The 27,792-nt window shown below is 25.6% G+C and overlaps 1 protein-coding gene across 1 annotated transcript; it reads left to right on the forward strand.

Annotated features, from left to right (window-relative positions):
• Nucleotides 1-27,631, forward strand: LOC145842869 (galactosylceramide sulfotransferase-like). Its single transcript, XM_082950345.1, has 7 exons — nt 1-100; nt 10,969-11,135; nt 11,476-11,590; nt 17,119-17,302; nt 19,706-19,807; nt 26,076-26,283; nt 26,520-27,631. The coding sequence occupies exons 1-7, from the start codon at nt 1-3 to the stop codon at nt 26,865-26,867; spliced, it is 1,224 nt and encodes a 407-aa protein (XP_082806471.1). The 3' UTR covers nt 26,868-27,631.
• Nucleotides 27,632-27,792: the final 161 nt, after the last annotated feature.

Below are 27,792 nucleotides of genomic sequence, written 5' to 3' on the forward strand. Positions count from 1 at the left end.
ATGTCGCAGCATCCTAAAATGACGCTTCGTGCTAAAGTGACGGTGTGCTTACTGACCTACCGTGCTAAAGTGATGCCGTGCAAATGTGACGCACCGTGCAGTATTGACGCAATTAAATTTTGACTCGCTATTGTATTTTTATGTTTAATATTTAAACAGAATAGTTTTAAGTTTAAAAACTATATGCAAAAAGTTTAAGTTTTGAATTATCAAAAAAGTAAGCAGAAATAAGCGAATTTATCTTAAAGATAAAATTTGTTTGTATTTTACTGTGATAAAGTTATATAAATGTTCAAAAATTTTTAAGTTTTTAAGTGTTTAAAAAAGTAAAAAGTCTTATTTTTATTTAGAATAAGCTAATTAAAAGGTTTATCAATAAAATAGTTATCAATATTTGTCTAAGTCACATGAATCTAAGCCAAAAGTTGTACAAGTCTTAAGTGAACAAACAGTTTTCAATAAAATAAAACTTATAGGATTAGTTTTATTTTCGTAAGTCAAATAAGTATAACATGATTAAAAATAGATAGAACAAGCAAGAAGTATGTGATGTAGAAGCAGAAAGTAATTCTTAGAATACTTTATATTGTATATATAAACTAGGTTAATTATCTTTCCATAATTAGTTAAACTTTTTATTGTAAATAGTTTGGTCTGCACCGTACAAAAATTCATTTTTAATGTGCATATCTTTTGAAAATTAGGCGATCCGCTGCTTTTAAAAGCTTCAAAAAAAACTAAATTTATTTACTTTTAAAACAAACAAAGTAAGCAAGCTGCACTTATTGTACACTTTACGCCTACCTACTTGCTCATTACCAATCAGCTAATAAGCAGGAAGCTTTTATGAAGTCAACAGTTAGTCATCCGCTTGTAAGTACAATAAGCTTTCTTCTCGTTTATTATGCTTGTGTGTTGTAAGCAGCCTTATTAGTTCGTAAGTTATGTAAAGATTAAATTATGAATTAAGTTTTGTAGATCAGCTGCACAACAAACTTTTTTTTGTGTTTATAATTCAAAATTTCATTGCTAAAAAATTGATTTAAAATGTGTTTTCAGACAGAACGGTTTACAGGATTTGTTTGTTTTGCTGCTCGTAAGGCAAGTATTTTAGAATCGTTAATTATATCATTCGTAGAATATAAATATGAATAAAAACTAACGCTAAAACTTTAAGCAGCCTGTTTATAATATCAAGAACTGAATACAAATAAATAAATAAAAGTTTTATTGGCAACTACTCTGTTATTTTACACCAGGGGTCGGCAGGCAATTAATTCTCGCGGGCCAAATTTCAAGTTTCATGCGGGCCGCAGTTTTAGTTTTAGTCAATTTTTAATTTCAATCGGTTTTAGTTATATTTAGCTACTTATAAGGGTCTGGCCAGTTCCATTTAAAATATTTTTTTTTTGTTTTAGAGTATAAAATTAATATTTGATATGATACTTATGTCCTAGAACTATTTCTATCATTATTTATATATTTATTTGAATAATATAACAATTTTGTTCTTTTCATTACTACCTAACTCTTTAACAATGAAATAAGCAATCTATCAGACGTTTTGTGTTTGAAAAAAAATTACACGTTACACAACAATAAAAGATCAACTGCAAACACAGTGATGCAGTAAAACAATTGATAAAATTTGATATCCATTTCCTATTCTAGTTCAGTTTCATATCGTGTTCTTTTCATATAGTGTTGTTTTTTCTCTTTCTTTTAGTCTTTTGCATTTTGTAGATAGTATTTCACGTAGTCATTTACAAGCAACTCTTACTGACATCTGAAAAAAATTAGCTTAAAAAACAGATGTGGATCACTTTGTAAACTTTTAATATAATCAACTTCTGTTTATTTAGTTATTGTTTTATTTTAAGTTTTTGAAAATAATCTTTATATATTCAATACATTACACATCACATGTTTAAAGTTACAGTTATTTTGTTAAGTTAATTAAAATACAAACAAACCTTATAGTATTAATTTAATTTTGAACAGCCTAAGTTTTTCTTTTAAAACCCTTAAATACTTTAATAATCTATTTAAAGTTTTCCTGTTTGCAACTTTTCGAAACAAAAAAGTTAAAATCAGTTACATCAAATTAGTCAGTGTTTTAAAGAATAAAATAAATGTAAAAAAGCCAAGATTCAAAAACTTAGCCATTTAAACAAAGTAATTTACAAATTAAAAAAAAAAATGCTGAATAGTTTTTGATTTCTTTTAAATGTTTCTTTACAAATTTCACTATAGTGATAAAATAATTATGAAAGAAACATTTTTATAATTACATGTCAAAGCAAAATACCTAAATCATGAAGAATTGACATGTTAGTAAAATACTGTGATATTTGTGCACATAAAAGCCTTTATACTAAATAAAATTACTTACTGCATTGTTAACTTACTAAAGCTAAAAAACTTTCCAATCCAAGTACGTAAGCTTTTGTATAAACTCCAAGATGTTGTTATTTGAAAAGAAAGTCAAAGTCTAAAATTTAAAAAAAAACTGCTAGAACTGCTATATGTCTTAATTCACATTTTTAAGCTTAAGCAATGAAGATAATAAACGGTTTTAAACAGTATCCAGGGACTAAAGGTAATAAAAATACAGTTTTTTTTCAAAAAAGTCAATTTAAAATATAGTTTTGTTTAGTGGCCCAAATTTTTATGTTCGAGGGCCACATTTACATGCTAGCGGGCCGAAGATTTTTACCTTCGCGGGCCGCATTCCATTTAAATAAAAACATGCTCGCGGGCCGCAGATTTACACATCGAGGGCCGCAGTTGGCCCGCGGGCCGCAGTTTGCCGACCCCTGCTTTAGGACGTTATCACGAGTTATTTCAGATGTTTTAATTTTTGCAGATTCGTAACTTTTTTGAGCTAGCTACCAGTGGCGTAGCGTAGTATTTTGGTCAAGGGGTGCGCAAATTTTTTTCTCAAAAAATCCCCTAAATAAAAACTTTTGGGCCGCAAATTTTTCGGGGTCAATTTTCTCGGAAATTTAAAAGATTACTAAAATCTAACTCTTGCCTCATTTTTCAAGCAATCTTCTTCAAATTTTAGAAAATTCTCCTTACATTACAAGAAAAAAACGTTACTTATTAATTTAGATATTTATAATAAATAAAAATTTTATAAATAAAAATAAATAAAAAAGTATTTATTTTCAAGAAAAAATTTTTACCATAAATCTTTAAATTCAAAAGTAATGTATATAGATTAAACTGTTAAAGTTTGAAGAAGGTTGCTTGAAAAATGTAGGAGGAGATAAATTTTAAACAAACTAGCTTTTTTCGCTGTTTTAGTTTTCCCTTCCCATAGGTAACCTATTATGCGGCCCGATTTTGACTGTTTATATCTCAAAAAATAATTCGAATTTTTTAAAGCAATAAAAAGCATCTTAAAGCTTATCAAAAAGCTTTAAAATAAGATCAATTTCGAAAAAACATGGCTTACCCCCCCATGGCCTTAAACTATAAATAAATAGTCAACTAAGTATAACAATTATTACCTCAAAACATCTTTCTCTGTGCAATTTCTAAATAATGTTTAATATCTATTTTACATCAACAAAAAAGAATTGTATTAAACTCAAAATAACTCATACTTTTAGTTTGTTGCAGCTTTTAATATACTATCTTTATTTTTTATATAAAAATGTTAAATCTTCAGTATTAAAATTGAAAGTTTTAAATTTTTTAATTTTTTGTAGAATAAATCTAAACTCTAGTTTTTTTTTTAACTTCTACATTTTTACCTATATTACAATATAAAACTGTAAAAATAAATTTTTGCAAATGAAGAAAATCTGAAAAAAAAAGAAAAATAAAAAATAAAAATTTCATACCACTTGGACAGTTCAAGGTAAAAATGTAGGTAAAAATGTAGAAGTTAAAAAAAAACTAGAGATTTATATTTATTCATGTCTTGATTAATAGCAATATCTGGTGTTGGTCTGCTATTTTTCAATTCAAGCTTTTGAACTTCAAATAGTTTTTCTATCTGACATAATTTAGACTCGCAACAATCCATAAAATATTACTTTGCATATATTTTTAAAATAATAATCTAAAAATTAATGAAAACAAATTTTTACTTTTTTTTTAGTATTATAAAACATGTTTTACAAAAAAAAAAACAAAAAAAAATTAACTTTAAAGATATCAAGATTACCTTGCCACTCTTTGAGTCAAAATAAATGTCCTGAGTTAGTTTAAAAATTTCATGTGTCATCATAAGCATTTCAAGTTATTTTAGAGAATTTTTTTATTGTTTTTAAACTAATAGAAACTAGGCATTATAACAAAGCTTTTAAAACCACTAAATCTACCCTGAGTAAAAAAATTACAGTTCTTTTCTTAGTCAGCCTGAGCTTAAAAATACTAAAAACATTCTGAGTTATCCTGATTTTTACTAAGTCATACTAAAGTTTTCCAAAACTTCATAAAATCCTAAGTTATCTTGAGTGTGTGGAAAGATTTTACTAAATGTTTCTGATACAAAACAAAATGTTTAAAATATAAATGTTTTAAGGTCAACTTTTTCAATGCTTTTTAAAATTCACAAGAAATATAACTTTTCACTTATCTTAAAATCAGTTTTCTAAGATCTTTAGGGAATAGCATTTTTTAAATACTACATACAGTTGATAAAAAGATTTTTTTTTAAATACCATTTAAAATTTGATTCTAAACTAAATAAATTTAAAATTAAAATTAATTAATTATGTCTATTAGACTATAAATTGATTGTAAAAATTTTGTTTTACAAGTTGCTAAAAATTTATTCATAATGTGACTAAAGAAATTTTAAAATAACTTGCTACAAAAATTGATTATTTTTTAAACTTTATGGGTGATAGAATAACAAAGTTTGATTTGTTTGTTATCTTAATAAAAAAAGAAACTACTTTTAATAAAAATTTTAAGTTTAGATAATTTAAACAATACTTCTTGTATAGTGAGATTAAAACTGTAATCACAGTATGAACTGTTTGTTTATTACTTATTTTATTTTTTATTTTTTTCATTTTTTTTTAATTATTTTATTAATATTTTTTATTATTATTATCAATTTATTTTTATTTTATTAGCAGTTGTTTATTGCTATTTTTACAACAATTTGTTTATTCTTGAATCATTAACACTATAAAACAGGTTTAGCTTTATGGTTTGTTAACAAAATGTATTTGTCCTTTTAAAAAAATTTGTCATAAGGTTATACTACTGCGGTGCACTAACTAGTTGCGTACTGTTTGAGTCTAAATTCTTATGAAGTTAATGAAGTTATAAAATTTTTCCTTATGGAATTTTTCATCAACATCGGTGCGCATTTGCAATTACACACCGAATCAGTATACTGGGTAATTTCCCTAACTTGTCACTAACTGGTATTAGAAATTACGAGCATAAAGTTATTGTTATAGGAAAATTTATTAATTTTTCAAAAAACATAAAACAAAAATGTCAATTATTTTCCTTATCTTAAAAGCTATCTAAAATTTTTTTTTTTATTTTAGAGAACGCACCTTTGCCTTTAATTAAAAAAAAAATTATTTAATTTGGGGTTGGAATTATTTCATGGGGTCCCTCCAAAAATAAAGGTTTTTTTTCGTTTTTTTTCATCAAATGGTATTAGAACCAAAAATAAATATTTTGTTTCAATTTTTTTTTTTTGATTTTCCTTAGTTTGCATGTTATAAAAACTCGTAAATAGTTATTTTATAAATAATGTTAATATCTTTTACGATTTGGCCCAAAATCAAAATGTAGTATATTACACTATCATTTGCCTTGGCCATTTCCTAGATAAAAAATTGATAAAAGGAAAAAAAAAGTTAATAAGAATGTGAATTACATCAAACTAAACTAAAATAAAATAATTTAATTAAATTTGTTGTATATTCACATTCTTATTAACTTTTTTTTTCCTTTTATCAATTTTTTATCTAGGAAATGGCCAAGGCAAATGATAGTGTAATATACTACATTTTGATTTTGGGCCAAATCGTAAAAGATATTAACATTATTTATAAAATAACTATTTACGAGTTTTTATAACATGCAAACTAAGGGAAATCAAAAAAAAAAAATTGAAAAAAAATATTTATTTTTGGTTCTAATACCATTTGATGAAAAAAAACGAAAAAAAACCTTTATTTTTGGAGGGACCCCATGAAATAATTCCAACCCCAAATTAAATAATTTTTTTTTTTAATTAAAGGCAAAGATGCGTTCTCTAAAATAAAATAAAAAATTTTAGATAGCTTTTAAGATAAGGAAAATAATTGACATTTTTGTTTTATGTTTTTTGAAAAATTAATAAATTTTCCTATAACAATAACTTTATGCTCGTTTAGAAATTTCGTTTTACTCTTCAAATACTAGAAAAACATAGTTGAAAAAAGGCAAATTAAGCAGAAAAAATAAATAAAGGATAAGGATTTTTTTACTTTTTTTTGGGTGGCACGCATGCACCAGTGTCCCTCCCCACGCTACGCCTCTGCTAGCTACGTCCCTGTAGTGGACGATAAATAATAAATAGCTATTACAAGAGTTTCGTCTTAAGTAGTCGATTATGACGTCAATAGTTGTTTTTTTTTTTGAAACTTATAATCCAAAGAATAGAGGTTTATTAGATCAGCATTACGAAATATTAGAAGGATATTATTAGTAAAAGTTGAAAAATTTCAAATAGTGTTGAATATTAATCTTCGCCTTTGAATATGGAGTCAACTATTGAATCGTATTTGTTTTTTTTGTTTATTCCAGTGAACTTGTTTAACTAGGATCTTTTGTTATCAAACAATTAAATCTATATTTTGAACAGTTAAGCTATGCATATGATTTATTATTTTTAATGTTATAATAAAGTTAAAAATTAAAAGATTTTTTCAAAGCAGTATAATATTTTGTTTGAAATACTGACTTTAACATAGTTGTTATATACTGTTTAATCAAAATATTTTACTAGTAATTCATAATTTTAGAATACTACAGATATTAAATAAATAACAACAGTTTAAGCTTTAACGTCCTACATGGTTAAGGAAAATGAAAATAAAAATAAAAAAGTTATTTATAAGAACCTTCCTAGGTCTGGTGATTTTATTATTACTATTTCTAGTTTACAGTAATTATAATGAACCGAATTTAAAGGAAACGAACAGAATGTGAGTTTTAAATTAATATTTAGTAAATTATTAAAACTTAAAGAAATAAAATATTTACTACTGTGTATAAAACTAAATTTTTTGTTTTTTAAGTATGCCTTTTTTTTAAATAAATAAACGGTTATGATTAACTTTAGGTGGGCACCAATATCGTTGTGTAATTCGATATACAGGAATTTTTCAGCTTTATTTTAACTAATTTTCAGTTTTATCTTCGCCCTACTTATGTACTTATACTACTGAATGCAATTTTAGGTGACTCTTTAACTGTATATAACAGTGTCATTTAAACAATGCGACTTTTAAACTATTTTTTGTTTTTTTATTATTATGGTTTATGTAGGTTACATTTCGCTGTAAATTAACTATAAAAATTAAGTTTGTTTTTAGATTTAGGCCTTATTTAACTCTAACGATAGTGTCATTTCAACTAAGCATCATTTCAATTTATATTTTACATTAATAGATAAATGGATTGTTTCTGTTCTTTTCAATTATACTATCATCGGAAAGCTAAATATATTTTATTATAACAAATACTTTTTTTTATAATATTATAAAAGCACAGATTTTTAAAATACTTGAAAATAAGTATATTAAATTAAATAAAGCACAAATAGTATTATTTTAAACTATCTACTATTTTTATAAAAATTATGTTAAATAGTTGTCATTTAAATACTATCCAAATACTATCTATAATTTAAGTTTTTTTCCTATGTCAAAAATGTAATAGTTTTATTTAACTTCGTTTAATAAATAAAGTCCTTGATATTACTGTAGTGTTGTACATAAAACCAAAAACTAGCTCTTTAATTTTAAAATAAGTTATTGTATTTGCTTAGTTAAAATGAAACTATCGTTAGAGTTAAATAAGGCCCAAAAACCGACTTAATTTTTATAATTAATTCACAGCGATATGTAACCTACATAAACCATAATACCAAAAGAATAAAAAATAGTTTAAAAGTCGCATTGTTGAAATGACACTGTAGTATACAGTTGAAGAGTCACCTAAAATTACATTCAGTAGTATAAAAATTTATTATTATAAAATATCTTTAGTTTTCCAATGTTAGTATTATTGAAAAGAACAGAAACAATCAATTTATCTATTATCGTAAAATATAATTTGAAATGACACTATCGATAGAGTTAAATAAGGCCTAAAAACCTATCGTACACTCAAGGACGATACTTGTCCAGTGGGACAAGCCCTGTCACGGAGTGCAGAGCATTGCGGGTCAATAGGCCGGGGCTCGACGCAGTCGGTTACTGACTCGTCTTGTAAAGTTAAGCTCACTCTCATTACTATTACTAGCCATGATGGAAACTATTTAGGGAATAAAGTGCTAAAGCCACACTATTGAATTGCCCTGATGATATTATTTAAACAGGGTATAGGGGTGCTAAGCCACACTATTAAACCATTAGTATCAAATTGATATAACTTAGTTTGATAGAAAAATGTTAACAAGTGAGAGAGACTGCTTGCAAATTATTTACTAAAATAACAATGATTTACACTTATGGATAATGGTAGCAAAAACTAAAACTTATTTAATTATAGCAACAACCGAATATAAATCAACTAACGGTTGGTTATTAGAATATTTTACTCAAAAAATTCAATTATTTTGAAACTCTTAGAACTAATCTTGACTGAGATAACTTTTAAGAGAAGCAAACTGTTTACAAATCTTATTAAATCTATAGCAAAAAACTTTTAACTAGTAATGTGAATGTAGCAACCATAAAGTTTATTTATTTATAGCAACTCACAACGTAAAAACAAATCAAAGAACTTATTATAACACGAAATTTACTGCAAAAACAATACCAAAACAGTATTAAATATACTCACTGCGTTTTATAGTCCACTTCTATGTAAAATTATATAAAAAAATCCAATCTAAAAACTCCAAAAAGCAAAACCTACTATCCAACTTTTGTTTGTTTGGCGGCAAAACAATATAACAAACCCCCTAATGTTTGCAATATTGAAAAGTTTAATTTTTTAGCCAGAGGCGTTACAAGCCGACTTAATTTTTATAATTAATTTACAGCGATATGTAACCTACATAAACCATAATAATAAAAGAACAAAAAATAGTTTAAAAGTCGCATTGTAGAAATGACACTGTTATATACAGTTGAAGAGTCACCTGATATTGCATTTAGTAGTATATGTGCTTCGCCCTGCTTATGTACTTTTCAAAAAAAAAACTGAAAATTATTAAAAATAAAGCTGAAAAATTTCTGTATATTGAATTACACTTTGATATCCGTGCCCACCTAAAGTTAATCATAACCGTTTTGTTTTTTATTAATAGCCTTGTTGTATATGAACTCTCTTAAATTTATGAGTTTAAATTTATTTAGAATAATAATTATTAAAACTCTGTTATAATTTATGAGCTACTTTAAAAATTAATTACTATTTTGTATAACGTAAAAGAGGGAATATCAGTTTAATATAAAGTAAAGATACTTTTTGACATACCAAAAAGTAAAAATAATTTTTCAAATTTGTTTAAACCAAAAATTAAATACTAACACCATTATAAACTTATATGTTTATTAGATAATAATCACTTTTCAAAACAAGCAAAATGTTTTATACAAAAACTGTAATACAATTAAGGTTGAGCTTTTTGTATTCTCAGAGTAGTTAAAATAAGTTGGAATGTTTAAAAAACATTTTAAACATAGACATATTTTGTCTTTTAATATTGGATTGAAATTTTATAATAAGTTAACTAAGTAACAATTTTTTCTCATATTTTTTATATCAACATAAAATTAAGACTAATAAAAACTTATTATATTTTATTCATGTACTATCATCCTACAATTTATATAAATATCTACAAATTAAATATTAGTTGTACAATAAAATTTAACACAAATTTCATTGCACATTTTCAGTTTAACAAATTTAAAATTTAACAGAAATTTTGTTGTACAAAAAGCTGAAGACACAAATCTTAAAGTAAAGACTGAAGAGAATAGTAGTGAGTGTAAGTATGTTAATATTATGTTAAAATCAGTTTCATTTAATAATTAGTTGTCTACTTATTTAAAAAAATTTAAATTTCTTGTTAATTTTAATAAAATATTAATCATAACAGATTTTAATGAAATAAAGCTAGCAACATTTATATATTTCAAATTAATAACACAGTTAGATTGATTTTTAAAATGTGCTATTGATTCAACATAGAAAATTAATTGAATAATTCAAAAGTTTTAATTGTTTTATTCAACTCAACTGTTTCTTTTGAATTTTTAATTACAAACCATCGTTGATAACTGATATTTTAAAGATTTCTAACATTTGTAATTGTTTAAACTTTAAAACAAAAATTTTAGAATTTATACAGACACTAGAAAAATACTAAATATTAGAAAAAAGTTGTATAAACATAATAAATCAACTGTATTTTTAATCAAACATTAGTTTATAATTTAAATCTTAAATAATCTAAGTATAATATTGCAATAAAAAAACACTTGATTTTCTTAACTAATAATATTTTTATGTTAAAAATTAAAATATTTAATAGAGAAAGTACTTATGAAGAAGTTTTGTAAAGTATATTACACTTATTTAAATCAGTTGTATATAAAATGTAAATGTATTTTAATAAACTAATGCAGTAAGTAAAAAGTGAGTCTGTTGGTAGCAAAAAAGAAGAAATAAAAGATGAAAATAAAAGTTTTGAAAATGATCAAGTTATACATAATGAAAGTAGTAAGGAAAAAATTAATAAAAAACACACTGATATTCCAGATAATGTCCTTAGTGAAAATGTATTGAAAGATGTAATACTTGACAAAAATGAAGTAACAGAAAGTATTAAAGACCAGTTGATTGAAAATTCAAACAGTGAAAAATGTGTACCAAGAAAAAACTTGGTGTATTTGAAAACTCACAAGACAGCCAGCAGTGCAGTTCAGGTTCATATAGTTTTAAAGTATTTTTTTCTTAAATAGAAAATTATTAAATTGTATCTAGTAATGAATTCTGAAAGTTTATTTGGTTTACCTAATTGTATTAATTTCTATATTTATATAAGTAGTAGAATGTTTATATTATTTGAAATATTTTAAATCTAAAGATAGAGAATACTCAAAGTCTTACAAAAGCTTGTATGTGTTTATCATTGCTAGTATTATCCATAAGTAGAAAATATATATTCTATTTATTGCTATTTAAATTAAAGTTTTTAATTGATTATTGTCTAAAAAGCAGCAAAAAACTGAAAACATGCACAATATTTTATAAACTTAAAAACAGAACATATTAATGAGAAAAGCGTGGAAGGAGAAATGGATTGTGTTGAGGCCTCAAAATGACCATGATTTTGGATATCCTGGATTCTTCACTGCGCCTCGCACAATGAATAACAAAGGTTCCCACAAAATTTTAAATCAAAAAATATTCTATATTAAGAATACTTTAGTACTTAGTAAACTACATCACACATACTAAAGTTACATCATACAAAATAAAATTCTAAAATAGTATTGAATATGTATTGACTAACACTTATTTTATCTAGTAAAACTAGCAAAATAGTTCATTTTAAATTTTCAAATTTTTTTGTAGGTAAACTTTTTACTATTTGTTTTATGGTTTAATAAACTAACTGACTAATAAAAGGTTTAGTTTTAAAGACATAGTTTTATTAATAGTTTTAATATTTTATGACAAGAATACAAATTAATTTAAAAATTACCTTAAATCTTTCCAGCACAGTATACTTTTCTTTATTGGATTTCTTTTTTCTTGATCGTAGTTAATTATTTAGGAAGTTGTACTTCAAAAATTTTTAAAAGAAATCTGCAATATTTTTGCTTAAAAAAATCTACGACTAGTTTCAAAAAATCATTCTCAAGTAGATATAAGAATTATGAACAGAGCATTTTTAGTTTAGTATAAAAAAGTGAAAACATGCAATATAGTGACGTAACATTCATTTTTAATTTTAAGTAAAAATTAATAACATTTTATACCACTTGAATTATTTTTCTTGAGATAAAGTACCTTTTTTACGTATTAATTGAAATTTTAAAAGTAAGGTTTAAATAAAAAAGGAGTACTCAAATTATTTAGGAAAGATTAAGGTACAAATTTTAAGAAACAAAAATAAGTTTAAGTATAATAAAGAAATTAAAAAGTTTTTTTAGTTTGAATGTTTATCTGTAAAAAGGTAGTATTGTTTTGTTTATATTAATTTTAACTTTTAGTTTATTTGTCCATTTGCTTTCTAAAAAATCTAGTTCTGTTTGATCTTCTGAGCTGTCCAAAAAAGTTATTGTAAAAGCATTTTCAAATTCTTTAAATATAGTTGGATGATTTTTGTTATAATGAAGTTTAAGTGCAGCTCGATCGTTTACCTCATTTTTATCCATGTTTTTCCAATTATATCTATGCGAGCACCACCTTTGCGAAAAGGATGTTATCGTCTGTCCAACATAATATTCATTACATTCCATGCATTCTGCCGCATAGATCCCAAAATTTTTACAATTTAATTTCTTTTTTAATTTAATTAATTATCCGGTTTTTAATTTCAAACTATCAGTGATTTTAACCTTTATTACCATTTTGATCGCACAGCATACATTTTCCACATGGGTAAGAAATACTTTTATCAGCATTTGGTTGATGAGCAATTATTTTATAATTGATAAGTAACGTTGCTAGTGTGTTTGGTCGTTTATATGTTATCATTGTGTTTGGGTAAGTTGTTTTTCTTTTTTTAGTTAGTTTTAATAAGTTAGGAAAATTTGTTGTCCATATGCTAATGTTTTCTTTAATGATATTTTGTTTTCTGTTGTTTTTAGGTGGTCCAAAGCGTTTTTTCCATTGTTTTGTAATTTCTGTCATATCGATGACTAAATCTTTACAAAAATACGAGTTTAAACATTTAACCTTTAAAACATTTAAAGCTTTTAAATAATCGTCATCACGTTCACAAAGCCTTCTCAATCGTATCGACTCGCTAAATACAATTGACTTGTATATAGAGCGTTGGTGATAAGACCTTCCATTGATGTATACACTATTTATTGCAGTTTGTTTTACATAATTCTTTACATAAAATCCACCTTTTTCTCCTTCATTCATAATGTGATTAAAATCCAAAAATTTTAATTGTTTTATATCACTATGTAGTGAGATTTCTCTAAAGATAAGTTTTAAATTATAATTAATAAATACATTTTCAAGTTTTTCTTTAATTTTATTTGTTGTTTCTTTAGTCTGTGAAATGAAAATTATGTCATCAATATACCTTTTAAAAATTATTGCTATTTTTAGAGTTGGGGCGATTTGTAATAAAACATGGTGTAGAGCAATATTTGCTATAGAAACCAAATTGTTAATTCCCGTTACAATGCCGTTAAGGCCATAGGGGGGGGGGGGGGTAGAAGCCATTTTTTGACCAAAAATAACATATAGACTTATATTAAGGTAAATTTCATAATCTTTCAGATGCTTTTTTTAGATTTTAAAAATATTAAGTAACTTTTTTTTTATGACCGATAATATAAAAATATTTATATAAAAAAATCAAACTTACCAAAACCTCAAAGCCGTTTTTCTCAAGTTTTTAAAAACGGACTATAAAATCTATCTTCTCCTTCATTTTTCAAGCAATCTTCTTCAAATTTTCAGGAAATGTTCCTTACATTATGAGAAAAAAACGTTATTTGTGAATTTTAATAATTTAAAAAATAAAAATTTTATGAAAAAAATTAGAAAAAAAAAGTGATTTTTTATCAAAAAAAAATTTTTTTTTTCAAAAAAAAGGTATTTTTACTTAAAATTTTTTAAAGTCACAATTAACGTTTTTTTGTTATTGTATAAAGAATAGACTGTGAAAGTTTGAAGAAGATTGCTTAAAAAATGAAGGAGGAGATAGATTTTGAATGCATTAGTCTTTTTTCGCCGTTTTAGTTTTTCCTTCCCCATAAGGAACCTGTTATGCGGCCCGACTTTGGCCGGTCATATCTCAAAAACTAATTCGAATTTTTTAAAACGGTAAAAAGCAACTTGAAGCTTAGTAAAAACTCTAAAAAATAAGATCAACTTGTAAAAAACATGGCCTACCCCCCCTATGGCCTTAATTTGTTTGTAGAAAGAATCTCCGTTCTGTACTATCACACTTTCTAAACAGAACATTGTGAGGTCGACTAAAATCTTACCCACCTGCTCTGAGTAGTTCGTGCATTTGTTAATCGCATTTAATAAACTTGTTTTTACCAAATTTCTGCTTATATTATGGTAAAGTCCCTGAACATCCGCTGCCACTAAATAAGTACTTTTGTTATTAAAATCTTTTAGAGATAAGTTGTTTTTCCATTTATCTAAATCTTCTAGATAGCTTTTACTGTCCTTGCAATATTCGTTTATTTCATATTTACAAAATTTTATACTTATAGGTTTTATTAGCATTTCTAAAAAACTTGTGATTCTTGAGGTAGTTATTTTTCCTGCGGATTGAATTAGTCTAGTTGGTATTTCGTAAATTGGTGTGTTTTTTATTTTTGATTTTTCTATTTTATGAGTTTTTAAAAGAGGGTAAGCGTATGCTGGTACATTACAATGAAAGTTTTTTGCTATTGTTCCTTTAATTTTAGAGTATATTCCATTTTTATATTTTATTCCAACAGAGTGTTTTAGTATATTGTCATCAATGCAATTTAATTTATGTAAGTTTATAATATAGTCATTAGCCCTTTTACGAATATTTTCAAAATGAATTGTAATGTCTGTTTGATTTAGATTGTTTAATTTGTGGAAAACTTTAAGTTCTCGATTCATAATTTTGTTGTAGTCATCGAAATTTAAAATAATTAATTTACCATCTTTGTCTGATCTGCATATTACTATACTTATGCTTCTAATTTTTTTGTTCAACTCATATAATGCAACTTTCAGTTTAATACTTAAATTGCTCATTTTAATATATTTCTCTTTTACTTGCGTATCTAAATTTCTAACTTTGTTTGTGGTAATACTGCAATAAGTTTTAATTTTTTCATCAACTAAAGTGTTAGGTGGTCTATTATGTTTTTATATTTTAAGCTTTTCAGGTAAATAAAGTCTATATTCTAAATTGTCTTTTTGATCTTTACTATTTAAAACATTTTGCCATTCTACAGATCTAATATGTTTCATTAATCTTAACCATTCTTGATCTTTTAATTTGTTATTCCACTTGGGTGTTGGTGCAAAGTTTAAGCCGTGCATTAATAAAATTTTATGATTATTGCTTAAGTTGAAATTTGATTTGTTGACTATTGTTGATTTTGCCTGTTCTAAAATATTGTTTTCTGAAACCCTTTCCTTTAACTTTTTACGATTTTTATACCTTTGATAACTTTTTTTATTTTTAATTGTCTGTTTTTTTTGCATTTAAAGCAATAATTTTGTCCTTTTGTTTATTGAATAGAAAATCAAAATTTTTTAAATAATGTTCTTTAAACTTATTTTGTGAGTATCTTAAGCGTAAACTGTCTAAATAGTTTATTCTTTGAACATACTCCTTTTTAAACTTCAATTCGTATTTTCTAGTTTCATTTTGTATAGACTTGAGTTTAAAATTTAAATTTCTTTTCTGTTGTATTAGTAATAAGTCATGGTCTATTCCTTTTTTAAAATTAGATTGAAGTACAATGTTATTCCTTATTATACGTTTTAAAAAAATGCTGAGTTCTTTAATTCTATAAAAATAAGCAAATTCTTTGTGATTGTGCATGTTTGAAAATGGAGATTTATAGTCTTAATCAGTTACAGAATACAAATTAATTTTAAAATTACCTTAAATCTTTCCAGCACAGTATACTTTTCTTTATTGGATTTCTTTTTTTCTTGATCGTAGTTAATTATTTAGGAAGTTGTACTTCAAAAATTTTTAAAAGAAATCTGCAATATTTTTGCTTAAAAAAATCTACGACTAGTTTCAAAAAATCATTCTCAAGTAGATATAAGAATTATGAACAGAGCATTTTTAGTTAAGTATAAAAAAGTGAAAACATGCAATATAGTGACGTAACATTCATCTTTAATTTTAAGTAAAAATTAATAACATTTTATACCACTTGAATTATTTTTCTTGAGATAAAGTAACTTTTTTACGTACTAATTGAAATTTTAAATATAAAGTTTAAATAAAAAAGGAGTACTCAAATTATTTTGGAAAGATTAAGGTACAATTTTTAATAAACAAAAATAAGTTTAAGTATAATAAAGAAATTAAAAAGTTTTTTTAGTTTGAATGTTTATCTGTAAAAAGGTAGTATTGTTTTGTTTATATTAATTTTAACTTTTAGTTTATTTGTCCATTTGCTTTCTAAAAAATCTAGTTCTGTTTGATCTTCTGAGCTGTCCAAAAAAGTTATTATAAAAGCATTTTCAAATTCTTTAAATATAGTAGGATGATTTTTGTTATAATGAAGTTAAAGTGCAGCTCGATCGTTTACCTCATTCTTATCCATGTTTTTCCAATTATATCTATGCAAGCACCACCTTTGCGAAAAGGATGTTATCGTCTGTCCAGCATAATATTCATTACATTCCATGCATTCTGCCGCATAGATCCCAAAATTTTTACAATTTAATTTCTTTTTTAATTTAATTAATTATCCGGTTTTTAATTTCAAACTATCAGTGATTTTAACCTTTATTACCATTTCGATCGCACAGCATACATTTCCCACATGGGTAAGAAATACTTTTATCAGCATTTGGTTGATGCTCAATTATTTTATAATTTATGATGAGCAAATATTTTATGAATAACTGTTTTTAAATTTTAGTTAAATTATGGTTTGAAATATGTCGTTTAGATAATAAATTTATTTAAAAGTTTAAAAAGCTTAAACAATGTTTCAAAGTACAGAAGTATGCACTACAATAACTCTTTTACAGCCAACATTTTGTGCCATCATACGAGATTTCATCACCAAAGTATTAAACAGTTAATGCCTGATGATTCATTGTGGGTTTCCAGTGTGAGAGAACCACTTTCTTTATACAGATCTTCCATCAAATACTTCAGACCTGTTGTTCCTGCCTTTGAAAGAATTGCAAAAAATGAGTCTATTGAAAATTGGTTTGTTTTTCAAAAACATTTAATGAAATAATTGTTCAAGCTAAAAATCTTTTATAATCTTTAAGAGAAATTTGACTATTATAAAAGAGCTAAATTAATTTTAAAAAGCATATAGATTTTGAAATCATAGATCTTTTAATTTTGAAAAATGTGCAACCCGATTGAAATAAATACTTACCTTAAATAAATAAAAAAATACTTTTTTTACTAGATTAGACATTCTAATACACTTTACTTGTACTTTTTCTATTTACATAAACTGCCACTAATGATTGTATAAATATAAGTTTTAGAAAATGAAAAATTCTCACCCTTGAAGTTATTAATACACTACTGGTTGTCACTAGTTAATGGCTAATTGCAACAAAAAATATTTCTTGGGTTTTTCTGATACATTTTCTATTTTGTTTTTCAAACAAGCAAATCAATTTCAAGATTACTGTAGTGCTAAGTTAACATTTATCTTTTTTTTATTCATTTTTTATAAGCTCAAAGTTGTTATTAACTAATGAGTATTTTTTTAAAATTAAGTATTTATATTCGAGTGCTTATAAAAACGCGACTTTTGAAGTTTTAACTTTTTTCAGCTTGGAAAATATCACAAAAGTTCCTTGTTTAAAACTTTAGCTTATTTAAAGAAACTTAAATTGAGAGGATTTTTTGAAAAAAAAGTTTTTTTGGCAGACTGTTGTTTTTAAGGATTTTTAAACAAACGTTCATTGTCTATTACAGGGTTGCCACTCGGTCAGGAAATCAGGAAAAGCCAGGAAAAATTAAAAAAAATGACAAAAGTCAGGAAAAAATGGGGGGTTTTGAAAAAAAGTCAGGAAATTTGATAAAATTACAAAAAAAGTCAGATTTTGTCAGTTTAAATTTACAAAATTCCTTGTTTTCCAAAGCCTTCAAATGGTAAAAACTTATTAAAAGTCCTTTAAAGTCAGAAAAAAAATCCAAAACTTTCCTAGAAATTTACAATAATATTTAATTTTATTTCAAATGCTTTCATTTTGTATAAATAAGTAAAATATCCTTTACAAAACTGAAATAATTTTCTATTAACATATTGAACAAGTACCCTACTTGAACAAGCAGATTTTGTAAGCTTTTTAGTATTGATGATCTGTAGCAAGGACACTTCCATAGTGAAACTGTGATGTATACACAAAAGTTTATCTAGTATAATTTTAGAATCAAAGTGTTTTTTGTTTAAGTAAATAATTGAGTTCTTTACAACTAAGCAGTTAGTTTAGTATTTTATGTAACAAGTTAATGTGTATACTTTACCTCTTTATAATTTTTTCAAAGTTGTTTAAATTTATAAAATAAGTTATAAGAGAGTTATATGCCAAGATTAAGTTTATTTGTTTTTTTGTAGAGTAACTTAGGTTTTTAAAGTAAATAAGAGTATATTTATTTGTTACAAATTTTATACTAAATGATAAGAGGAAATATTTTATAAATGAAAGTAAAAATAAATGAGTGCCAAAAGAAAAGAAATGAAGCCCACAAGTTGTGGCTTGATTTAGAGAAAACATTCTCTTTAACAAGTGTAGGGGCAGCAGATGAGAGCAATTTAAATAAAATGAGGCAAATGATTTTAACTGCCAAAAAATAAAGCAGAATTCAGTTCAGATGAAGGAAACCATATCTTCATTTGATGAAGAGGTTGAAGTGCTAATAAAAAAACGGAGACAATAAATTTTAGTACATACATTTAAAAAACAGTATTTTAATAAGTTCTCATTGTTTTGATGTTTTAACTGTAAAAGTTTGTTGTTGTTTTATTGTTTGGGTTGTTAAAGTTCTTTATTAATTCAAGGTTTTAATTGTAAAAGTTCCTTATATGTCGTTTCGTTTATTTAGATACATTTATGCTAGGAAATGCCAAAAAATTATGTCTTCTTTCAGACAAGCTGTGTTTATAAGGTAATAATACAAGTATTTTGCTGATAGAGCTGATTATTACAAACATTAATCATACTTGAGTGATGTACTGGAAGTTTGATGATAGAATTCAGCAAAAAACTGTTGTTTTTAACCTGTATTTAAATTAAATTGAAAGCTTTTTATAGTTTCAAGTGTTAGATTATGTATTTTAGAATAAATTTAATTTAAGAGTTTGATTTATAAAAGTCAGGAAAAAGTCAGGAAATTTTTCTCAGCTTCATCAGTGGCAACCATGCTATTAAATTAGCGCAACCTAAAGTTTTTTAAAAACAAAAGTTTAAACCTATTGTAATTTGTACATTACTTAAAAGTTTCTAATTTATTTAATTTTTATCACCAGAACAGAAAAAAACGATAGAACAATATGCTTACTCCATGTTGTAAATAAAACTTAAAAACAGTTTTTTTTCCTTATTAAACAAATAAAAACAAAATTTAAAATAATCATTTACCCAGGTATGACAATGCTGAAAAATATGTAAACACATCTCCAAAGTCAGCATTTTCATTCTTCACCAGATCTCATATGCTGTATGACTTCGGATATGATAATAAAAGGTTTGTTTATGTTTTTATATACTCTATTGTAAAACGTATTAATAAGTATGCTTTAAAAACCTCAAATTTATATATCTCAAAAATGGTTTTAACATTAAAATAAGGAAGGTTTATTTATCTAAAAACTATAAAGTTTAATTATTTAAAATGTAAAACTAGTTGAATCGTGATGTTATTAACTTTGAGTATTACTATTTAAAACAAATAAGAAACTAATTTAACACAAAAATTACATCATAGTTAATTTCAATTTTTTTGAGTTTATAGGTTTATATTTAAACTAATTTATTTTAAAATGTCAAACTATTGGAAACAGGTGACTAAAAAAATTGTAACTTGGGTATTACTTTTTACTGCCTGTTTTTAAAAATTGAATTGTACGTTCCAAGATTTTGGAATATCTAAACTAAATTTTTTAATTTTTTTATTTTAAAATTTCCAAATTCAAATTAAAAATTAATCGTTTGCTTATAAAGATCCTAGAAAACAATTTTACTGGACTATATGATAATAACAAACTTTCACAGTACTCTTTTCTTTATTTCACTAACATATGTTTCAATGTTTAAACAAGTTAGCACAGTTCAACCGGGCTCTGTAAAAAAGATACTGTAAGGAAAGGATAGAAGCTTAAGTAGGTGTATATATGTGTTTTTTAAAATAAGAATAAGTGTTTATTAAAAATAAAAGAGATCTATAGTATTTATTCTTATATTTAATTAACACATATACACACCTACTTTAGCTTCTCTTCTTTCCTTACAATTTTTTTTACAGAGCTCTGTTAAATTAGGTTAACTTATTAAAATACAGAAACATGTGTTAGTTTAATAAAGAAAGAGTACTGTTTAAGTTTTAAATTAGATTTTATAAATGAATTTTCTAAATCTGATTGTGTAAAATTAATATTTTTTTGAAGCTTATAAAATTAGTTACTTATTATTATTTTTTTTCAAATAAATTAAGTCCTGAAAACTTAAATTATTGTAATAATGTTTTCAAAGCTTAATTACTGAAAATTTAAACTCATTTTTGTGTTTTCAATATAACATCAAAATTTAGAATTGTCAGGGTTTGAATTGTCGTGTAACCACAAAACTCAGTATGTGACATTGGTGTCTAAGTTCTGATTAAATTAATATAACAACAACGTTTGGTGTTTTATTGTGTCTATATATTTTTATACAAACTCAGGCATCGTAGAAATATTAACTTAGCAGTTGTTATGTGTCTCCTTAGTTTTTTTTTTTATCAAAAAATTCTTTCACTGACATCTTAAAAGTGTTAGTCTTAAAATTACACTTATCCAGGGACGTAGCTTGCTCAAAAGAGATACGAATCTGCAAAATAACAAAAACACCAGACACGATTTGTGATGACGTCATAGGGGGTACAATGCAATTATATATAATATAATAATGTCGATAGAATAAATGTATATAATTTAGATGTATTTAATCTGTTTGAATTTTAAGCCACTTAAAGTGCTAAATCGTGTTTATATTTAAAAATTATCTCCCTGGAGCGCAAAACTAAGTATAAATGAAAACAAAAAGCTAAGAAAGCAGGGTCTTTTGAAATAAAAAATTTAAACAAAAGCACGTTTTTATTAGTGATGTACCAAACCCACAATTTTGGGTCCGGCCAGACCCGAATCCGGACTTCTTTTTCAAATTAGGATCCGGCCGGACCCGGATCCGGACTTTTTTTTTCAAATTAGAATCTGGGCGGACCCAGATTCAGACTTTTTTTTTCAAATTAAAATCCGACCGGATCCAGAACCGTATTCTTAATACTCTAAGTTATTTGTAATGTAAGTAGTATAAAAACTACTATATACGATAATGCAATTTTATATAACTAACTACTAACTAAGTATAATTCTGTGAAGTTTATCTTTTATGTGTTATATCTAAATATACACTTTTGAATTTAAAAAAATTAAAGTTTAAAAAAAATTTAGACTAAAAGTATTAATGTGCTGCTAAATTAATTAAATAATAAGAAAGTTTATGATATGTTATTAAGGCTAATTAAGATTAACAGTTAAAAATAGTAGCTGGTTGTTTGCTAATTTTCTGAACAATATTTACATTTGAATTTTATTAAAATTCAAAGAACAAAAGAAAAACTTAAATTAAAAGAACAGTAAAAAAAAACTTCAAATTGAAAGAACAATAAAAAACACTAAAATATCTTTTTTGCTAAACTTATAAACTTTCCATGATTTTTGGCAACCAGAATATCACCTAATTTAAGCTAATATCAGAGTTGCCACTCTTTGATTCAAAAATACTAACCTGAGTGATTATAAACTTTCCTGAGTCAGAATGAGGTTTTGGAAAACCAAAAAAATAACTACTTTAAGCTAAAAATCAGTAAAATAGCTAGCCACAAGGTTGAACATTTTAAGTAATGTTTACAATTAAGGCATTAGGGGGTTAAACATTGTTTTTTAATTTGATCTTATTTAATAGAATACTATCCTAGCTACCAGATGCTTTTTATAGCTTAACAAAATTCAAAGTAGTTTTTGAGATATAAGCGGTTAAAGCCGAAGAGTTCCATAGGGACCTAATGGAAGGCGCAAGCTAAAAACGTGGAAATATCCATTTCACAAAAAATATATTTCCTCCTAAGTTTTTTAAGCTAGGTACCTCAAATTTTCAAAAAAATATTCCTTACACAGTTTAAAAGCTTTTGAGTGTTGGAATTTCGAATAACTTAAGGTCTAAAATTCAAAAAAAAAAAACACCTTTTTTTTTTAAAGGGGACTTTTTCTCAAAATAAAAAATTTCCTACACTCAAATGATTTAAAATTTAGTAAACAATAAACTGTGAAAATTTAAATAAGATTGCTTAAAAACTGTAGGAGAAAATAGATTTTTAATGAAATGGTTTTTTTCGCCTTTTTAGTTTGCATCTTCTATAATGAAGCTGTTGAGCTGGCCGGCTTTGACCCCTTGTATCTCGAAAACTACTTTGAATTTTGTTAAGCTGTAAAAAGTATCTGGTAGCAAAGATTAAAATCTATCAAATATAATCAACTTGTAAGTATCAAGGTGGACCCCCCTATAGCCTTACCAATCTAAAATCAATTAAAATCAAGTTTTTGAACAAAGCTAACTAGAAAATCACAAAATATTAAAAACTGGATCATCTCAAACTCCATTCAAAATCTAAAAGAAAACTAGCCTAAGTTTTTCAAAAAATCTTAAAACTAGCCTGAGTTTTTATAAAAAACTAAACTAGTCTGAGGCAGCCTTAGATTTTCAAAAATTTTCAAACTAGCAGGGTTGCCACTGTTTAAGTCAAAAAAAACTAGCTAGAGTGAGTATAAACTAGGCTTAGTGAGTCTAAAATTACTTTAATCTAATAATCAGTAGAACAGCTAGCCATAAGGTTGACAATTTGGTAGTAAAGTTTTTAATTTTACAACATAGGTAAAGAGTTGCATTTCTGAAATGTTTGTTTCATAGTTTAAATGTAAATTAGTCTCTTGTACTAAATGAGCCAATCACGGTAGGTGTTTAATTTTCGAACTTATTTTCTGACAAAAATGACTCTTTTTAATTTAAACAGGGTTTGTTTTTGAAAAAAATACTTTTCTGTATGCTCTTTTTTACTAACTAGATCCGAATCGGCCAGATCTCTGTTAGGATCCGGCCGGACCTGGATCCGGACTTTTTTTTAATATCAATATCTGGCCGGATCCGGATATCAGACAAAAATGGCAATATCCGGTCGGATCCGGACCCGGATAGTGAGTCTGGTAGATCACTAGTTTTATATACGTTGCTGCAGGTTTGCAGAAACATGCCAAGCTACGTGCCTGCACACATATGTTAAAGTTAGAAACACTAGTTTTTAAATGTATTAAGGTGGCGATTATTGTTTTAAAATGTATTTAGTTAAATTAAAATTTTTATTATTAAAACAACTGTTTTTGAATGCAAATAGTTTATTTTACTGACAAAATTTCGCTGTTAATAGAAGTTGAAACCTCTACGGCAGGGTTTCCCAAACATTTTTCAAAAGGCCCCCTTTTAAAGAAATTGAAAAAGCTATGACTCCCTCCAACAAGATTTCTCAAAAAACATTTCAGAACTTCTTTTTTTTTGCTGTTCACCATCAACTACAGAATATCTAGTGTAATTTTCAAATTATGATCTCATGGCCCCCTAAATTTTTTTCATGGCCCACTTTGGGTAACCTTGCTCTACAGAGTCTTTGAAGACATATAAAAAATATACAAAAATAGTGTGAAGTTTTTATTTGTGTACTTGATATATAAAACGTTTGCTATTTTTCACGTGGTTGCCACTCGGTCAGGAAATCAGGAAAAGTCTGGAAAAATTAAAAAAAATGACAAAAGTCAGGAAAAAATGGGGGGTTTTGAAAAAAAGTCAGGAAATTTGATAAAATTAAAAAAAAAGTCAGATTTTGTCAGTTTAAATTTACAAAATTCCTTGTTTTCCAAAGCCTTCAAATGGTAAAAACTTATTAAAAGTCCTTTAAAGTCAGAAAAAAAATCCAAAACTTTCCTAGAAATTTACAATAATATTTAATTTTATTTCAAATGCTTTCATTTTGTATAAATAAGTAAAATATCCTTTACAAAACTGAAATAATTTTCTATTAACATATTGAACAAGTACCCTACTTGAACAAGCAGATTTTGTAAGCTTTTTAGTATTGATGATCTGTAGCAAGGACACTTATAGTGAAACTGTGATATATACAAAAAGTTTATCTAGCATAATTTTAGAATCAAAGTGTTTTTTGTTTAAGTAAATAATTGAGTTCTTTATAACTAAGTAGTTAGTTTAGTATTTTATGTAACAAGTTAATGTGTATACTTTACCTCTTTATAATTTTTTCAAAGTTGTTTAAATTTATAAAATAAGTTATAAGAGAGTTATATGCCAAGATTAAGTTTATTTGTTTTTTTTTTTGTAGAGTAACTTAAGTTTTTAAAGTAAATAAGAGTATATTTATTTGTTACAAATTTTATACTAAATGATAAGAGGAAATATTTCATAAATGAAAGTAAAAATAAATGAGTGCCAAAAGAAAAGAAATGAAGCCCACAAGTTGTGGCTTGATTTAGAGAAAACATTCTCTTTAACAAGTGTAGGGGCAGCAGATGAGAGCAATTTAAATAAAATGAGGCAAATGATTTTAACTGCAAAGAAAATGAAGCGGAATGCAGTTAAGATGAAGGAAACCATATTTTCAATAGATAAAGAGGTTGAAGTGCTAATAAAAAACGGAAAAAATAAATTTTAGTACATTCATTTAACAAAACAGTATTTTATTAAGTTCTTTATTGTTTTAATGTTTTAAGTGTAAAAGTTTGTTGTTGTTTTAAGATTTTAGTTGTGAAAGTTCGTAATTAATTCAAGGTTTTAATTGTAAAAGTTCCTTATATGTCGTTTGTTTATCTAGATACATTTATGCTAGGAAATGCTAAAAAAAATGTGCCTTTTTTCAGACAAGCTGTGTTTTAAGGTAATAATACAAGTATTTTGCTGATAGAGCTGTTTATTACAAACATCAATCATACACAGATGGTTTAAGTGATGGTAGTACTGGAAGTTTGATGATAGAATTCAGCAAAAAAACTGTTGATTTTAACCTGTATTAAAATTAGATTGAAAGCTTTATATAGTTTCAAGTGTTAGATTATGTATTTTAGAATAAGTTTAATTGAAGAGTTTGATTTAGAAAAGTCAGGAAAATTTTGGTAAAAAGTCAGGAAAAGTCAGGAAATTTTTCTCAGCTTGATCAGTGGCAACCATGCGTGTATTGCGCTTGACAACTAAGTTTTCAACTAAGATTTTGACAACTAAGATTTTCTTGAGGAAAAATGTTTACTTTGGTACGAAATTAGTAAACATACACAAAATTAAGTTTTATGACGTAATAATCTGTAAGTTGATTTTGAGAATGCACTATAGTTTTCAAAACTTTTATTGCGTTTTAGATTCAAATTGAAATTAGATACGGTTTCTTGAAATTGATGAAAAGTTAATTTGATTAAAATTTTAATTTGAAAAAAATCTTAATGAAAATTTTATAAAAATTTGTTTAAGCGTTACTAGTAAGTTCTGGAAATCTTTAACCAGTAAAACATTACCTTAGTACCAGTGTAATCTTGGTGACAATTAAGTAGAATAAAATTAAGTTAAATATGAACTTATAAATACGAAATAATAAAAATAAAAGTACTAGTTTTTAGTTGTAACTATTATTAAATTATTAACAGACAAGCCGATAAGGAGTATGTGAAAAAAGCTGTCACCGAAATCGACAATATATTCGACCTGATTCTGGTGTCCGACTATTTCGACGAATCAATGGTGCTGTTGAGTGACTTGCTCTGCTGGCCGATCGAAGAATTTGCTTGTCTCACTTTAAACGCCAGGAAACATACTCCTCATGATCCTATAGACGAGGAAAGGATAAGAGAAAAAGTATGCGATTTATATCTATGAAAATAATTGTACCTTAAATAACTTAAACTCAGTGGTATAGAATAAAAGTTATCATTTGAATGTTTCAGTCTATATTATTTTTTATTTATCCAAGGTTACTATAAAACTATTACTATTAAGTTAATATTTCTAAGCATTTATTCCAAGCTCATGCTAAAAAATATTCAGATTATTCTTTATAAAATATATTTTTTTATTAAAGTTGATATTTTCAGGTGCGCAGATGGAATGAGGCTGACGCAACATTATTCGATCACTTTAACGCCACCTTGTGGAGAAAAATAAAGGAGTATGGTATTGAAAAAATGTCAATTCAGTTGGAAAAACTAAACAATGAAAGAGATAGAGTAGCTGGAGAATGCTTAGAAGCCAGCCAACCAGTAGAAATTTCTGATATGAAAAATAGTAAATTTAATTATTACCAACCTGCTGGTGTAGCTATTACTGGTTATCAATTAAGTGAATATGGAAAAAGTAACGAATTGTGTCAGAATTTCGTTAAGCCTGAAAATTCATTTTCCAAAGAACTGTTTACAAGGCAACACGAATGCTGTGGAGTTTAAAGGCGTGTTAAAAGACGTGTAAATAATAAAACATAGAGAGAAAGACATAAACTATTTTAAATTTCTAGTTTTTTATAGTAAGTTTATTTTTTTAGTACAAACTTTTTTGAATTGCAATACATGTGCTACATCTGCTAATAGTTGTAGACCTAACAATACTTCCAAATTTGTTGCTGCTTACGTTTTTATGTAAAGTTAAGTAAAGACTAACTAACGTTTTTTTATTCCACGTTTTATTGAAAAAATATCTATGCAAGCTAAATGTCTCCTACCAAATTATTTTTATTATTAATTGTTGTTGATAATTTAGATTATTTAAGTTAAATTGTATTTTAGGTGAAAACTTTTGTGCAGTTCACTTATTTTATTTTTACAAAATTATTATAACTAACAACATGTCTACACTGTACAATGCACTACGGTGCTCAGCAAAACTAAAAAAGTTTGAATTAAAACAAACTTATACATTTGTACTGTTTTTTGTTACTTAAAGTATACTAAAAGCTAATACAGGTATAAGTTCTGTTTAAATACACGCTTCTATAACAAAGTTTAAAAATAAATCATATTAAGATTTCTCTTATAAACTTTATATTTTCAAACAAGTTTTATGTAACCGGAAATTTTGTACTTCTCACACTATTTATTGCTGCTATAAAGATTATAATTGTTCAATGTGTCTTCTTTGAAACTTCCATTTCGGTTTTATTTTGTACTAATTCTTTTATGATTAGTTTTATAATCCTCATTTTATTTTATTATGTACCTACTTGATTGCTTGTTCAAAACTATTCTTTTTATATATTATAAATACTTGTTTTTATAGGAGCTTTTTATATTTATTTCAACCCTAAAGTGCTTGGTTGTAGTTTCGTACATTATTTAAAGATGTGATCGATATTTTGTTTAACCAAATATTTGATAT

Source organism: Thalia democratica, chromosome 8 (assembly GCF_965202585.1).
Source record: "Thalia democratica chromosome 8, ktThaDemo2.hap1.1, whole genome shotgun sequence".
NCBI lineage: Eukaryota > Metazoa > Chordata > Thaliacea > Salpida > Salpidae > Thalia > Thalia democratica.